Source organism: Mustela erminea, chromosome 11 (genome assembly GCF_009829155.1).
Source record: "Mustela erminea isolate mMusErm1 chromosome 11, mMusErm1.Pri, whole genome shotgun sequence".
NCBI classification, from domain to species: domain Eukaryota; kingdom Metazoa; phylum Chordata; class Mammalia; order Carnivora; family Mustelidae; genus Mustela; species Mustela erminea.
Window position 1 is genome coordinate 61,460,910 of NC_045624.1, and position 18,009 is coordinate 61,478,918.

Below are 18,009 nucleotides of genomic sequence, written 5' to 3' on the forward strand. Positions count from 1 at the left end.
ACTATCATATAATCTCCCTAATATGAGGAAGTGGAGATGTAACATTGGGGGCTTTGGAGGGTAGGAAAAGAATAAATGAAACAAGATGGGATTGGGAGGGAGACAAATCATAAGAGACTCTTAATCTCACAAAACAAACTGAGGGTTGCTGGGGGAAAAGGGGTCGGGGAGAGGGTGGTGGGGTTATGGACATTGGGGAAGGTATGTGCTATGGTGAGTGCTGTGAAGTGTGTAAACCTAGCGATTCACAGACCTGTACCCCTGAGGCAAATAATACATTATATGTTTATTAAAAAATTAAAAACAAATAAAAATATGCAAATCTGCAAAAGAAGAAGAAGAAGAAGAAGAAGAAGAAGTCACCAGCGAAGTCCAATCAAGCCTAGGCTTTTTTCTGCTAGGAGATGTAACTATGAATTCAATTTCTTTAGCATGCACACATTTTGCTACATAGGTGGCTGGAATACTTTGAGTTAACCTGACTAGTCTGTCTCCCAAGGAATTTGCCTGTTCATCAATGTCAAATTTATAAGCATGAAATTATGTCTCTTTTTTTTTAGTGTCCATATGTTCTATGGACTCTTTTTGTCCGATATTAGGAATTCATATTTCTTCCCTTTTTCTGGAAGAGTCCATATTAGTCATTCCCATCTCCCTGCTTTCTTTGGGTTTAATTTGCTCTTCTTTCAGTTTCTTAAGGTGGAAGCTTACATCATTGACTTAAGGCTTTTCCATTTATGTTACATTAACATTTAATGTTATAAATTTCCTTTTAAATACTGAGTTAGCCAAGAATTTGATAGTCTGCATTCCAATTTTCACTGAAATACAAATAGTTTCTCATTTCCCTTGGGATTTCTCCTTTCATCCAAAGATTTGGAGATAAGCCAGATATCTCCCTGTCGTTCACATCCTGTTTAATTCCACTATGGTTAGAGACCATCGTATGATTTTTTCAATTCCTTGTATTTGTGGAAATTTCTTTTATGGTTCAGAGTATTATTTTCTGTCTTGCTGAATATTTTAGATGTCCTTGCAAAGCAAATATGCATGCTGCTATTATTGGTCGCATGTTCAGTACGTATCAATCAGGTTAAGCTGGTTGAGAACGTTGTTTGAGAACTCCATGTTCTTACCGATTCTCTTCTCACTCTACTAGCTGTTGAGAGATGATTTCCCTATTGAGATGTAATTCCGTGTTTTCTTCTGTTTTTTTTCCATAGTTTCCTTTTCAGTTTAACTTTTTGAACCATATAGACTTTATCTAGGCACATATATGAAAATGTGGATCCAACTTTACTTTTTATTCTATCAGCATCAAAGTAGCTTATCATTAATATTTTAGGTAGTATGGTAAGATGGTATTTGAGAGAAAATTATGCTAGATAATTTGTAAAATACATAGCATAGCTTAAAAATATCTAATGAAAGTCTTTAAAACTAAAAGGGAAGAAATCATAGTGGAGAATAAAGACAGCGAGAAAAGTTTCAATAACACATTTTGAACTACAACATATGCATCCTGTACATATAAAATGAATACTATTATTCTTTATTTTGACTAGGATTCCATCCCTCTGAATAATTTGTCTAATGTGGAGGTTATTTTGAAACCAATTTTCTAGTGGTCTTGCAAAATAAAACAAATGGTAAGATAAAATAGTAGTTCATTTTACATAGGTTCCTCATTTTCTGGCCTTTGGCTCAAAGTTAATGTCGCAGTCTGATTTCTTATTTGAAATTTCTGATATTGGGGTGCCTGGGTGGCTCAGTTGGTTAAGCATCTGCCTTCAGCTCAGATCATGATCCCAAGGTCCTGGGATGGAGCCCCATGTCGGGGGTGGGGGGTCCCCTGCTCAGCAGGGCGTCTGTTTCTCCCTCTCCCTCTGCCCCTTACCCCCTCCTTGGGCTCTCTTGCTCTTTAGCTCTATCAAATAAATAAATAAAATCTTAAAAATCATTAAAATTCCCAAGATGTGCTACTTCTGACTAGAATATTATTTCTTTTTTTTTTTAAGATTTTATTTATTTATTTGATAGACAGAGATCACAAGTAGGCAGAGAAGCAGGCAGAGAGAGAGGGGGAAGCAGGCTCCCCGCTGAGCAGAGATCCCGATTCGGGGCTCGATCCCAGGACCCTGGGATCATGACCTGAGCCAAAGGCAGAGGCTTTAACCCACTGAGCCACCCAGGCGCCCCTTAGAATATTATTTCTGGTTAGCACATGGTTTTCCTGGATTCACTAAATTTTGTTTTCTAGTCACACATTTCATACAAAAAGGAGTGTGTTATATTATTTGAAGTAAGGAAAGGTCTGTAAAAGCACTAGTCACTGAGGACCAGCTATATTTTTTTGTTTTTTCATCCCAAAAATCTTTGAGGAAAATAAAAAAGAAGAAATCTAAAGTTCATATTAAAAATTAATAAGCAATAACTCCATTAAAGAAAAATAGAAAGTTATGAAACTTCTCTATCTTAAGCTGTATAAAACTGCATTTTAAATCCAGAAGATGAATTTGTGAGGATTTACATAAAATCTGAGTTTTAAAATGATACAGTATCATGGAATAACCACCCTTCTATAATCCACCAATCGCCTTTTTAGAAGTAGATGGTTCCCCTCCCCTCGTAATGATTTTACATGATTTGCAGGTGTTTCTTCAAGCCATAACAGCCTTAGGTATGAAACTCAAAAACAGCAACTCCCTAGCTCACCCTTTCTAGGTAATTTTTATAAATCATCTTATTCCCATCTCCCCACCAGCTGCCCACCACTTTCCTAAATGTCAGGTTTGTAAGTCTTCTTGACACAGAAGCCGTGGTTGCTGGTAATTTCTGCAGCCACCTCCAGTGTTGGAGCTGGGCACCGCTGCTCAAGACATCCATCCTCCCCACAATGCTTGCGCTGACCACCTGGCTGGCTCCTTCGTGGTCACCATCTCTGCCTCTGAGGACTTGGGTTTGGGTTTAGGAAAGCAATCTCTTCATAGCTCAGGCTTAAAACAGCAGTTCTGCTTAAGATGAATTTGTTCTAGTTCAGTGGTGACAGGAAAGAACCCTAAGAACCCTAAGGGATCTCCCTGCTTCTTCAGAATTCAGGCATGACAAAATGAAGCCATTCTATCAGACATGCTCCCAACGCCTGTGTTCTTGGGATTCCCTCAGACTGGCTGCGATCACAAGGTCCATTCCTTCCCCGTCGAGTCCAGGTTTTGTTATCATCTACCCAAAAAGACCTTCTAGAACCACTCTATTAAAATTGTACTCTGCCCCACTCTTGCCTAATATTTCCTGTCCTCCCTCCCTACACATCTTTCCTCCATAGAAGTTACATTCTGATATATTTTACATTCTAGTCCCCGCTTATCCACAGGGGATACATTCCAAGATCCCCAGCGGATGCCTGAAACTAAGGTTAGTACAGAGCCCTATACATGGTATTTTTTCCTATACGTGCATAGCTCTTGTTGAGGTTTAATTTATAAATTAGTACTTAGGAGCAATTAACAATAACAACAAAATAGAACGATTATAATATCCTGTAATAGAAGTTGTGTGAATGTGGGCTTTCTCTCTCTCACAAAGTCTTATTGCACAGTCTTATTCTTCCTGGGGTGAAATGCCTGGGGGACGCAACAATAAATGGATGAACCATTGTGTCATAGCGTCAGGTTACTATGGGCCTTCTGAGCTTACCTCAGGAGGATCATCTGCTTCCAGATCACAGTGGACTGAGGTTAACGGAAACCAAGGAAAGCAAGACTGAGGGTAGGTGGGAACAACTGTATCTACTTATTGCCTTTGTTTTTGTTAGCTTCTTCCCTGGATTATAAACTCCATGACAGTTAGGATTTTGTCTGTTTCATTCATGTTGGATCCCAAGTGCTCAGAATAGTGCCCCACACCCAGTAGATGCCCAATAAAAAGATTTACTGATGGAACAGTCTTTAGAAGTGCAGCTTCTCGCGACTTCCTCACCACTCACACAAGCTGTGGGTCCCCGCACGACCGTTCGCTTTTCTGCCACAACGTACGGGCTCGATTCTGCTTGCCAGGACCATGCCGGGACCTTCATCCCCCAGAGACAGTGTGAGAATTCCTCAGATCGTTCCTTGGCTCTGAGTCCCCTTTCCATGGAAATGTGACTCCTGCTTCTCCACGAGTCACCTCCTAGCCTACTGCCAAAGTTCGTTTCTGCTTTACGAGTGCTCCTCCTTCTGGCCCAACTCCTATCTTCTGGGGTCTGTTAAATTATTTAAACAAGGAGGCCGTTAGACTGAGTCGTGCCTCTAATGCTGCAAACCAAAATCTATGTCGGCAAACCAAAATCTAACCCTACAGATGCCTCAAGGTTACAAAATCAAAACCTGAGGACAACCCTCGCAAACAGCCAACTGGGCGTTCAGCCTAGCCAATCAAGAATTTCCTTACTTTGGGACGCCTGGGTGGCTCAGTCAGTTAAGTGTCTGCCTTCGGCTCAGGTCATGATCCCAGGGTCATGGGACTGAGTCCTGCGTGCAGCTCTCTGTGCAGCAGAGAGCCTACTTCTCCCCTGCCTGCTGCTCCCCCTGCTTGAGTTTGCTTGCACTTTCTCGCTTTCTGACAAATAAATAAATAAAATCTTTAAAAAATAATTTCCTTACTTTGCTTTTTCTCTAGAAAATTCTTTCCCTGCACTCCTGCTGGTAGAAGGCTCCTAACTGCTTTTAGTTTGGCACTGCCCAATCCAAATTGATTTTTGTTCAGATAAACTCTTGAAATGTTTAATACACCTCACTCAGTTCATCTTTAACAGGACCCAGATTTCATATGCACTGATATTTAAAATCTTTCATAATTATGTAACCTTGGAAAAGTTGTTTAATTTTGACTACTTAATGAGGATGAATTAAGAAATATTAAATTCGTATTTATTTACGCATAAAAGTATTTAACCTTAAAACTAATTGTGTCATTAACTCACATGTCATATTTAAATAAAATGTCACAACAGAAAACCTTTCCAAAAGAGATGCATTTTAATGATGAAAGACAGCATTAATGAATTTTTTCGTATGTAACCTTTGTGGTATTAAACGTGTACTGTCAAATACATATATCTAACCAGATGAGACTGTAATTATTTTGTCATGAAAAAGCTGTGATTTCAAAGGCTTTTAAAAAGGCAAAAATGGTAAAGTTACTCTTAGAAGATGATACTTAGGAGTGAATGGTATCAGAGTCACACTGGCAGAAGAAGGCAAATAACAAACACTTAAACCATCTTAACATAAACCTCATTGCAAATATACAATTCTTTTGAACACAGCATATGGGAAGGAGAATAACCTCCAAGACATTATGGCTTACATCTCTGGCATATAAACAACTAGTTTGGTTAAAGTTTCCTGAATTATAAAATTCCCTGATAAACTCCCCTAGACTATGCATAGCTTTTCAAACTTTTAAAAAGTCATATAAAAAGATACAAATGAGTTTTCAGCAGAGCTAATATTGGTCTGTAACAAAAATTACTTTAGGTTATTTCAAAATACTGACATAAGAAAATTCTAGTTTAGAAAGAATTCCAAACCAATACAAGGCATTAAAAAATCGTCATAGGGCTGAGGTTAATTTTCTAAAGTCAAATAAACAAAAAACCTTTCTTCTCCTCAAAACAGCAATGGGACAGTGGCTCCAAAATATTTGGTTTTTGTTTGTTTGTTTGTTTTGTTTTCCTATTAAAAACCTGTTTACCACCTTCTGGAATCCCAGCCCAGGAACCAGCCTGTAAATGTGGGTGGCTCATGGCCCTGTTTTACGATGACTATTGGTGTCCTCTTGTCTCTTCCAGAAGGGTCTGTCTCAAGATACATTTTGGCTATAAAGAGTTGAAAGATAAACATATTCAGTTAGTTGTTTTTTTAAAAAAAATTATTTAAATTCAGTTTAATTAACATGTACTTTATTATTAGTTCCAGAGGTAGAATTCATCAATTGCATTTAAACACCCAGTACCATTACTTCAAACGCTCTCCCTGATGCCCATCAGCCAGTTACCCCACTCCCCACCCACCTCCCCTCCAGCAACCCTCTCTTTGTTCCTTATAGTTAAGGGTCTCTTATGGTTTGCTTCCCTCTCTGTTTTCCTCTTATTTTATTTTTCTTTCCTTTCCTCTGTGTTCATCTGTTTTTTCCTTAAATTCCACGTATGACTTAAATCATATGGTATTTGTCTTTCTCTGACTTATTTCAGTCTTAAGTCTTCTGACCTAGAAGAATACACTCTAGCTCCCTTCATGTTGTTGCAAATGGTAAGATTTCATTTTTTGATGGTTGAGTAGTACTCCATTATATATATGCATATATATACATATATATGTCCCACATCTCCTTTATCCACTCATCTGTCTACGGACATCCGAGCTCTTTGCAGGGTTTGGCTATTGCGCACATTGTTGCTATAAATATTGAGGTGGTTATGCCCCTTCCAATCTCTATATATGTATCTTTTGGATAAATACCTAGTAGAGCAGTTGCTGGGTCATAGGGTCAGTTAGTTTTTTTTTTTTTAAAGATTTTACTTATTTATTTGACAGAGAGAGATTACAAGTAGGCAGAGAGGCAGAGAGAGAGAGGAGGAAGCAGGCTCCCTGCTGAGCAGAGAGCCCGATGCGGGACTCGATCCCAGGACCCTGAGATCATGACCTGAGCCGAAGGCAGCGGCTTAACCCACTGAGCCACCCAGGCGCCCATGGGTCAGTTAGTTTTGATTAAACTAAAGTAACTATGGAGTGAAAGTCTCTCAATAAAAATAATGAGTCAAATTTTCATTGCCCTGAAGACCCAAATACTGTTCCATACGAACAATTCCTTATTGATTTCTCTCATCTGCCATGGATTGCACATAAAGTCTAATGATTGCCTAAAAAGATTTCAAACTTTATAGAATTATCCTTATGGCATAATTATTCTTGTACATTTTAAAAATAAAAAATTGTTCCAGAAAGAGCAGCATTACTCAAAAAGATTTTTTTTTAAAAAAACCTAGGTTATCATAGTTACAGAGGTTTTACTAGTTCTATAATAAAGTGTATTTGAAGTTTGTAGAATAAATTGATGTAATTATGTTCTAAATTAGGTAACACAACATTTTTCTTATTCTTATTCTGAAATTCTTCAGTTCAAAAAAACTCCATTACACTTCAGTTCAGAAAGCAAAAGCTTATTAGATTCTGCCTGGTTTTAATATGTGATTTTGAAGAATGTGGGGAAAAGAGCAGTCAGGAACTTCATAATAAGCACTCAGGGTAAATGCCATCATTGTCCGTGGGATCTCGCTTACCAGACTTCAGAGATTCTGTCCTCTCGACTTCATTGGCGTCTTTGCCGATCCAAATAAAAATCTGAAAAACGAAACAATAATACGTACTGTTTGGGGAGTGTTGGCTCGGTGCAAGCCCTATACCAAGAGCTTCTCCCACATGGCTCAATTCATCTTCCCAGCAAGCCCCCAAGTTAGCGACGTGGAGAAGGAGGTACAGGGAAGGTGGTCCATCACTTTCCCAATGTTTGCATTTACTGGGAGATACTCGAAACGGATATCCAGCCAGTCTGGCTCCAGAATTCACATCCTGATATTTCAGGTTTATATAGTATTTTCTAGTTCATACACTTGCTCAAAACAATACATTGGCTGTTTTCTGCAGCCGCCCCTTTAAGGTATGTATGTAAGGCAGTCGTTATCCCCATATTATTTTTCTCCTGCAGGGACCTCAGCCTCCCTTGCAAAGCCTCTGCCTTAAACCTGTAGTGTACACCTAAAACTGTATCTTCTAACACTTTGGTAAAAGTGCTACAATGTTTAGTATTTAAATATTGAGGTTTTAAAAATTTTTTGAGGTTTTATTTTAAACTGATATAATTACATATTCTGTATGTATCCTTCTTGTCAAATGCATAGGTTGTGAACTTCAATGCTGAAACATTCTCTTGAATTTCCTTAATTTATTTTTAAACATTTTATTTATTTATTTGAGAGTGGGGGAACTGGCACATGAGAGAGCAAGCATACCCAAGAGCTTGGGGAGGGCCAGAAGCAGGCTCCCTGCTGAGCAGGGATTCCTGATTTGGGGGCGGGTGGGGAGGTGCAGCTGCTCAATCCCAGGACCCTGGGATCATGACCTGAGCCAAAGGCAGATACTTAACCAACTAAGCCATCCATGTGCTCCTTGTTTTATGATTCTTTTTAAAAAAGATTTATTATTATTACTTTTTTTAAAAGAAGATTTTATTTATTTATTTGTCAGAGAGAGAGAGCACGAGAGTGAGCACAGGTAGACAGAGAGGCACGCAGAGGCAGAGGGAGAAGCAGGCTCCCCCTCTCCCCCCCGATGTGGGACTCGATCCCAGGACACTGGGATCATGACCTAAGCTGAAGGCAGCCGCCTAACCAACTGAGCCACCCAGGTGTTCTGATTATTATTACTTTTTAAAAGATTTTATTTATTTATTTGACAGACAGAGATCACAAGTAGGCAGAGAGGCAGGCAGAGAGAAAGGGAGAAGCAGGCTCCCCGCTGAGCAGAGAGCCCGATGCGGGGCTCGATCCCAGGACCCTGGAATGATGACCTGAGCTGAAGGCAGAGGCTTTAACCCACTGAGCCACCCAAGTGCCCCTATTTTATAATTCTTTTTTTAAAAATTATATATATATATTTTAAGATTTTATTTATTTATTTGACAGAGATCACAAGTAGGCAGAGAGGCAGGCAGAGGGAAAGGGAGAAGCAGGCTCCCCACTGAGCAGAGAGCCAGATCTGGGGCTCCATCCCAGGATCCTGAGATCATGACCTGAGCCAAAGGCAGAAGCTTAACCCACTGAGCCCCTCAGGCGTCCCCTCTTATAATTCTTAATACACAAAGATGTTTTTATTGACATGATGTTTTAAATTTCGTATCTACAACTATGTGATCCATTCACCTGGGGACAATCTGTGACTAGATTCCAAATTCTAACATGTTAATTCTAGACCAAGAAGATAAAGGATAATATAACCAAATGATGTTAGCAATTAAGAACAGACCTAGAAGTCTTTACTTCCTGGTGTTGACTCTAAGAGTAGGCCTAATTCAGATGCAGGTATCATAGCTGTTCCATACATTTTAGTCCCTAATATATCTATTTTTCCCTTCTATTATTATCAGTTTACACAAAGGCTAAACAACAACAAAACCAACTATCAGATACGGCATGCCAAATCCCCATTTATTTCCTCCCAAATAAAGCCACACATAACAGCAACATATTTTCTAAATAGAGTCATGACTATTCTGTGTCTGTTTCTTCCCCACAGGAAGGTCCCCTATGATGACTCCTTGTAGGATTTCAAGAAAAACTCTAAATCTTTGACTTTGCCGTGGTACTGTACCCCCAAGGCATTGTACCCACGAATACATTTGCTACTTAAATGAATGGATGAATGCATGAAGAAATTAGGAGTGAATGAATTTTACACATAAATGAAAAATAGAACTTTTATGCCTAAAACTACACAGCCCCAGACAGTAGCATGGAATTTTTTCCACATTTGGAAATCAATTTGCTACAGGTATCAGTTTTATTTTTTGCCAAACTGTGTTGAGTCTTTCTAAAATGTTGCCTAAACTCACAAGTCCATTTATTATTAGACTTGGCATTTTTCAAAGCCGGTTTTGCCAGCTCCCAAGTATAAACACACCAATTACGATTTTACCTGTTCCCAAGCATCTAGTAACATGACATCATCTTCTGCTAAATCGTCCTGGGTGAACTCTCCTGGAACCTCTTCAATCTGAAATGTTTGAAAAAGCCTTAGGATCAAAGAGTAAAGCAATAATTTTTCTAATATATAGGGTACCAATGCATTATATTATTTTAAAACACCATAAAAATAAAGCTTGGTAGCCATTTTTTTGTTCTTTTTGGGTAATAAATACTTAGGTAATTATTTGTTTGTTTAATCGTCTCTCACAAGCTGACTGAATCTGATCTGGGAAGCACAGTGCTTATGACAAACGTGACACTGGAATGCCTCAGGAAGTCTATAGTCCGTTTGACCACACTTCCACTGCCAGTCCCTTGTGACAAGCTGCTTCACAGATCTTTGTTGCCTTCCTAGTCCTTAAAGACATTTGAACTTATGGTCTAAGTATTCAGTTGCCTTTTATTTTGTAGGTTAAGATTATTTTAATAAAATCAATAGGTCTGGTCATTTTCAAAATCAACAGTTCTTTTTTTTTTTTTTTTAAGATTTTATTTATGTATTTGACAGAGAGAGAAAGAGAGCCCAAGTAGGGGGAATGCGTGGCAGAGAGAGAGGAAGAAGCAGGTTTCCTGCCGAGCAGAGAGCCTGATGTGGGGCTCCATCCCAGGCCTCCAGGACTATGACCTGAGCTGAAGACAGATGCCCAACCGACTGAGCCATCCAGGCGCTGCCTAAATCAACAATTTTTGACACAATGATATTCCATATGCAAAGTTTTATTATTATTATTTTAAATGTGTTAAATCATGTTCTCTGTAGTTAATTTTAAAGTTTGCTAGGGAGGGTTAGTTTAATGCACACACTATCAGTGGGCAGGTATTAATCCAAAGTTCCAAATTTTTAAGGGATTCTGGATAACGAAGCCCCTGACCCTTAGGAAGGTATGGTAGACAGGGCTATAATTCACAACTCTTCACTTCTTCCCTCTGCTGTGTCTCTGTAGTACAGTAGAGTAAGTGGAGATAGTCTTGGCCTTGGCCATGTCTTATCAGCAAATGTGACTCTTCAGGGATCCTCTTGTGCTCCTGGGCTCAGTTATGGGAAAAACAGGCACGAATCCAACCTGTAGTCCAAAGGAGAACCTTCCAGCTGGGCCAGGCCTGGATAAACTTGGTCCCAGGCAACCTGCAGCCTTCTGACCTTAATACATATTTATTGTAACCTGATGAAATTTTGAGACTGTTCTATAAAATACAGACAAAAACTACTTACAGAAGGCAAAAACTTAGTTTATATTATCTTTTTTACAGAATATTTATCAATCACATAATGATTTTAAAAAAAACAAAAACTTTAAATATCATACCATGTCAGGCACTGTTCTAACTCCTTTATATGAACAATTAATTTAATATTCACACAACTCTCTGAAGTGGGTACTAGGATTATCCCCATTTTACAGGTGAGAATACCAAAGCACAGAGAGAGTAAGTAACCAGACTAAGGTCACACAGGTAGTAAGTAATATCACCAAGTAAGTGATATTGCATAGGCAGATTGGTTCCAAAACCTATGCTTTTAACCCACAGGCTCTGCTATCTTATGTGAATCTATAGATCTAAGGCCTGCTTTTTGATGATGATAACTAGATCAAATACTTCAAATCAAATCAGTCACATTTCTTTTCCTTAAATTGTGAAGGGAATAGTCGGAGTTCCAAATATCAAACAAGAAAATGAGTAGGTGTAAAGGAAAAGTATATTTCCCTTAAATATGTCCATGACAAAAACAAAGACTAACGGATTTTTTTAAACCTGACTGAGAACAAAGCCTAAGTATTATTTTTGTAAAATACATCTTCATTGGAGACAAGCTTGTTATTTATAACAATAATAACAAATAATACTAATAAGAAATTACAGAAATGTTAGTTGAAAAAAGTTGATTAGATGCCATATCGAATCAACAGTCAGAAGAGTAAAGTAACAGATTTTTTTTCTGGCAAGTTTCTAAAATACATGGATTTCCTAGAAAGTCAGTGAGCAACTGTGGTGCCCAACAACCAAATATTTATCACAATTTGAATCTTTAATTTGAACCTTCAAGTTTTAGGTCAAATCTCTTATAATCTTCAAGTTTGGTTTGAACATGAGCATTTTCTTCCTCAAAGCATTTTATTTCTAGCAAGCAATGTAGCTGGGGAATGATTTAGACAATTTTCATGTGTGTGTGTTGAAAAATAAAGCTTGTATTCACCAGGACATGGTGACCAAATCTTTGTATCAAATTTTACATAAGAAAGAAGTCTGTTCTTTAAGCAAAATATTTGCTCAAAAAGCTAGCATGTCAAACAGAGAAAACAGAATTTTTACACTTCAACTGAGATGAGCGGATGTACCCCAGGATATTTTAGAGCCTGATATAAAATCAGTCTTGTACACCAGATACTTTGAAATGTCTGCAATTCAAAGCCTGTGAATGACTATAAAATAAAACCTTCTTGCTGATTTCACTCAGTTTGCAGGTGCATATGTAGCTTTCTATGATTCTGCCCAATGATCATAATATTTTCATAATATTTCTAGTCAGTCAACATGGTGAAACTTTTTATTCCCTGGGAAACTGAAGTGCAAAACTGACACAGTTTGATCAGAAACCACCACAGTTTCCCACAGAAAGTGTCAAATTATTAAATTAGTAAATCCAACCATATGCATATTCATAGAGCTACAGCCTCATGCTGACACAGGTGCCAAGGAGTTGATATTTTTAAAAGCGGCTTGATTTATGTAGTACTTTACGGTGTTCCTATGCTTTCACATTTATTATATCATGGACTCTTAAAATGAACTTTTGTAGAGCTAAGATGATCACCTGTTTGCAGATAAGCAAGCTAAAACTGAGAATCAGAGCACTGACGTGGCTGAAGAGTGTGAGAACCCCATGGAAATGCCTCTCCCAATGTTCTTCGGTTCTAACCCCGTGTTTTGCAAGACACTCACGATGAATCGTCCAGTTTTGTTAGAGCAGCCATAAAGCCGAGGTGGATGGTCTTCAGCCTGGGTTTCTAGCAGTGGAGAAGTCTGGTAGTGTTTTCTCCCTCCAAGGGAATTCCAAAACTCCTCTGTGAAAATCACAATGAGTTAGCCAGTGCACTTCCAGGAGCCCAGAGGTGGTCTTGCCTTTACATTAACAAATGATATGCTTTGGTGAGTGCTGTGAAGTGTGTAAACCTGGCGATTCACAGACCTGTACCCCTGGGGATAAAAATATATGTTTATAAAAAATAAAAAATTTTAAAAAAAAACAAATGATATTATTTCACCTTGACTTTAATGTTAAGAAATTACTTAAATATAGCAGGTTCCATCACCCATTTTTGCAACTAAGGGAAGGATCTGTAATGTCCTATAACTTTTACAAAAGCCCTGTTTATGAAAAAGTTTTAAAATTACATGATTAGCAATTATACCAAATACAAGTCCTGGCTAGTGTCCTTGACCCCACAGTACACACCTGGTTCCTCGCCTTCCTGAATCTTTGTGGTTTTGCATTTGAGGACACTTGCCACATACTCTGCTCCTCTCTCCTCCTCCTGGCTGGCACCTTTTCCTATCCAGATGTAGCCATTGTTTTGTCGCAGTTTCAAGACAAAAACATCATTGGAATTCAAAGACTGTGCATCAACATCTACCTAGAGTATAAAGAAAAATAACAGAGGGATTCAGATTCACCACTACTCCCTCAATAAAGATGTCCAAGAAGCTGTGACAGGAACAAACCATCTGTTACCTTCTGTCCTGATTCCAGGGTGGCATTAGGACACCACTCTGGCATTAGAAACAGTAGTAGTACTTTGCTCTGTATCACTTTTATGTTTAACTGCCCACAGACAGCAACAGAGGGCTCTAAGAATAAAGTTGGCCAAACTTAAATGAGAAGGAACAAAGATAATATTTAAAGAAACCATAAGAATAGGCATTGACTATAAGTGATGTTTGGAAAGTGGGTGTGATAGATACAAATGACACACATAAAGCAAAGATGTTCACTTTTGGGGGCACGTGGGTGCCTCAGTGGGTTAAGCCTCTGCCTTCAGCATGGGTCATGATCTCAGGGTCCTGGGATTGAGTCCCACATCGGGCTCTCTGCCCAGCAGGGAGCCTGATTTCCCCCCTCTCTCTGCCTGCCTCTCTGCCTACTTGTGAGCTCTCTGTCAAACAAATAAATAAAAATCTTAAAAAATAAAGATGTTCAGTTTTTCTCTCCCCTATTTATGAGGTTTTCCAAATAATCAAAGGGACACCTACCCAAAGCAATTTACAGATTTAATGTAATCCTTGTGAAACTACCAACAGTATTTTTCCACAGAGTTAGAACAAACAACCCTAAAATTTGTATAGAACCATGAAAGACCCTGAAGAGCCAAAGAAATCTTGAAAAAAAAAAAACAAGACTAGAGGTATCACAATTCCAGACTTCCAAGATACATTACAAAGCTGTAGTGATCAAAACAGTATGGTACTGGCACAAAAAGACACATAGATCAGTGGAACAGAATAGAAAGCCCAGAAATACAGCCACTCTTATATGATCAATTAATCTTTGACAAAGAGACAAGAATATGCAATGGGAAAAAAGACTATCTGTTCAACACATGGTGTGGGAAAACCGGACAGCTACATGCAAAAGAATGAAACTGGACCACTTCCGGGAGCCTGGGTGACTCAGTTGGTTATGTGTCTGCCTTCAGCTCAGGGCATGGTCCTGGGGTCCTGCGATCAAATTCTACATCAGGCTCCCTGCTCCATGGGGAGCCTGCTTATCCCTTTCCCACTCTTTCTCTCTCTTTCTTTGTCTCTCATGAATAAATAAATAAAATCTCTTTTAAAAAAAGATAAAAACAAAAAAGAAATTGGATCACTTTCCTATACCATACACAAAAAGTAACTCTAGATAGATTAAGGCCCTAAATGTGAGAACTACAAAAATTTTAGAAGAGAGCAGAGGCATCGTTTCTCTGATGTTGGCCATAACAAAGTCTTTCTAGATATATCTCCTGAGGCAAGAGGAGCAAAAGCAAAAATAAACTATTGGTACTACATTAAACACACACACACACACACACACACACACACAAATCTTCTGCACAGCAAAGGAAACAACCAACAGAACTAAAAGATACCCTACTGAATGGGAGAAAACATCTGCAAGTGACATATCCAATAAAAGGTTAGTATCCAAAATATATAAAGAACTTAAGTAACTCAACACCAAAAGAACAAATAATCCAATCAAAAGCAGGCAGAAGACATGAATAGACATTTCTCCAAAGAAGACATCCGATGGCCAAAAGACACATGAAAAAGATGCTCAACATCGCTCCTCATCAGGGAAATGCAAATCAAAACCACAATGAGGTATCATCTTACACCAGTCAGAATGGCTAAAATCAGAAACACTAATGTTGGTGAGGATGTGGAGAAAACGGAACCCTGGTGCACTGTTGGTGGGAATGGAAACTGGTGCAGCCACTGTGGAAAACAGAATGGAGGTCCCTCAAAAAGCTAAAAATAGAACTATCCCATGATCCAGTAATGGCGCTACTGGGTATTTACCAAAAGAATCTGAGAACACAAATTCGAAAGGACACGCACGCCTATGTTTATTGAGCCGTTATTTACAATAGCCAAATTATGGAAGCAGGCCAGGTGTCCAGTGATACATGAGTGGATAAAGAAGCAGCAGGATATATATATTATTCGGCCATAAAAAGCAATGAGATCTTGCCATTTGGAACAATACACATGGATCTACGGAATATAAGGCTAAGGGAAACAAGCCAGGCAGAGAAAGAAATATAGCAGGTAGTTTCACTCATATGTGGAATTTAAGAAAGAAAAACAAACAAAGGGAAAAAAGAGAGAGAAACCGAAAAACAGACCCTTAAATATAGAGAACAAACAGGGTTACCAGAGATGTGGTGGGTGGAGGGATGGGTGCACTGAGTAATATATGGAAGTGTTCAATCACTATATTGCACACCTGAAACTAATATAACACTGTACATTAACTATATTGAAATAAACACACACACACACACACAAACCCACAAAACATAAAAATCATAAAAAAATCATAAAATCAAAAAAAAGAAAAAAAATTATAAAATCATAAAAAATCATTAAACAGGGACTGGAATCCAATGTTGGCAAAGAGATAACAATGCAAATTCACTAAAGGGTTCTCCAAGCTCAGATAAATTATAACTCAAATTGTAAAAGGCTATAGTAGATTAGTAACAGCACTGACATGACCTTTCCTTTCAAGCAAGAAGCTGTGGCCACTGTCTGGAATCGGGCCAGGAAAGCACAGCTGTGCTCCCTGTGGCCACAGGGGAATGAGGAGGACCCACATGGGCCCCGACTCTGACCTGAGGAGGAGGCAGAAGGCAGAACATCAGGGCAGGGCAAGCTGGTGCAGTCTCAGGCCTGGGAGTGAGCCCGAGGGCCCCACGATGGGCTTGTGCCTTCATGTCTACGGTCTTGGGATTCTGTGACTCTTGTCAGACTCTGTGAGAGCCTCTGGCCACATGGCCATGTGACTATGACAGGATGTGTATGACTTTCGGCACCATCGTGGGACTCAAGGTGATGAAGAAGACTCTGTGAGAGCCTCTGACCACATGGCCATGTGACTATGACAGGATGTGTATGACTTTCAGCACCATCGTGGGACTCAAGGTGATGAAGAAGAACCAGTGAGCACGTCTGAGATGGAACAGCCACGAGAGAGGAAGGAAATACAAGTCTGGTGTTCTGAGAGTATTTCAAGAAGGTGTCAGATGATGGTGTTTGGCCAACTGGGTCGAGGTGCCATCAACTATGCGGACAGCTGAATTTCACCAGGCTCACCAGGACCCTGTTTCCAGAGAGAGCCTTAGAGGAGGAAGGAACAGTTGTTGGAACTTTTATTTTTTATTTATTTATTTTTTAATTAAAGTACAGTTGACACACAGTCTGTTAGAAATGTTAAGGATGTGTTCCAGGGGTTGCTAACATTCAGGGATGTGGGTATCATCCTTTTGTAGGAGGAACAAGGCCTCTTGGACTCATATTCAAAGGAATCTGCCAGATGGGATGACGGAGACTGATAGGAACCCACACGGCCAGTTTCTCCTCCGAATGTCTCCTTATTGGCACGGAGGGAAGAGCTTGGAGGATAGACAGACAGAGGCCAAGAGACCCACACACAGACGAGTGTGGATTCGGGGAAGTAGTTCCAAAATAGAACATCACAAAGCTTTAGCCTCCCAGGAGATGAAAACAGAAAGCCTTACAATGATTTTGATGAGCACACTTCAGAGAGGCTGGGAACGTGAAGGCCAGTTTGAGCGGTTACAAGCCAACAAAGGAACCAGGTCACAAGCAGCTCACATGCCTCTTAAAGACATGCCTGCGGGGAAGAGACTAGGAATGCAAGGGTTCTAGACTCTTCCATTTGAAACCAGCTGAGAGTGCCTACAGAGGAAAGCTCAATGGTTACCTTGAGAGATGAAAAAAAATTAGTCATAATAGAACATATGAGAATCCATGTACAGAATGTTCTAAATGAGATCAATATATATGATGGTATTTAAATGATAAGACTGAATGAGATCACCATGGCGAGGGCCAAGACTGAGCCCTAGGGGTTTTGGAGGACGGGCAGAGGAGAAGCAGAAACTGGACTGGTGCAAGAAACCTCTTCAGAAACTTGGAAGAAATCCTGGTAAGTGTGGTTGCTTCAGAGGCTGAGTGAAAAAAAAAAAAAATAGTGTTTCAAGAAGCGAGGGAAGGGTGACTGTGGCAAAGGCCAGTGGAAGGTTAAGGAAAGGGGTTAGAAAAGATAACTTCTGTCTCCGTGAAACGCAGGTACTAGGTAAATGCTACGCAGTACGCAGTGCTGGAAAATGCTAGGAGTGGCTGGAACGACGCCCGAGGAGAGCGGCTTAACAAAGAGGCTTAACCATGAAGGGACGAGGGAGGGAATGAGGCCAATGCTTCTGAGGATCCGTGCTCTCTTAAGGAGGGCAGAGAAAGGATATGGTAGCTGGGAGGGTCGGGGTTAAGAGAAGGGTTTTTAATGGAAAATGGGAGTGTTTTGAAGGCATGCTTGTTATCTGAAGTAAATGATCCAGAAGAGAAGAATACACTGATGACAGAGAAGAGAAAGGTTACTGTCCGCCCTCATGATGCACTGGAGGTGAGGTAAGAACACGGGACAGAGGGGAACTCCGGGAAAG

At 39.5% G+C, this 18,009-nt stretch overlaps 1 protein-coding gene across 1 annotated transcript in view; it reads right to left on the reverse strand.

Moving 5' to 3' along the window:
- Positions 1–4,996: 4,996 nt before the first annotated feature.
- The window catches only part of SCIN (scinderin), a 76,198-nt gene continuing 63,185 nt past the window's right edge, over positions 4,997–18,009 (reverse strand). The window contains exons 12-16 of the mRNA XM_032305465.1: positions 13,242–13,419; positions 12,728–12,849; positions 9,735–9,812; positions 7,325–7,385; positions 4,997–5,860 (exon numbers count right to left, since the gene is read on the reverse strand). Coding sequence (XP_032161356.1) covers positions 5,733–5,860; positions 7,325–7,385; positions 9,735–9,812; positions 12,728–12,849; positions 13,242–13,419 — 567 coding nt within the window. The 3' untranslated portion in view covers positions 4,997–5,732. The remainder of the gene's footprint in view (positions 5,861–7,324; positions 7,386–9,734; positions 9,813–12,727; positions 12,850–13,241; positions 13,420–18,009) is intronic.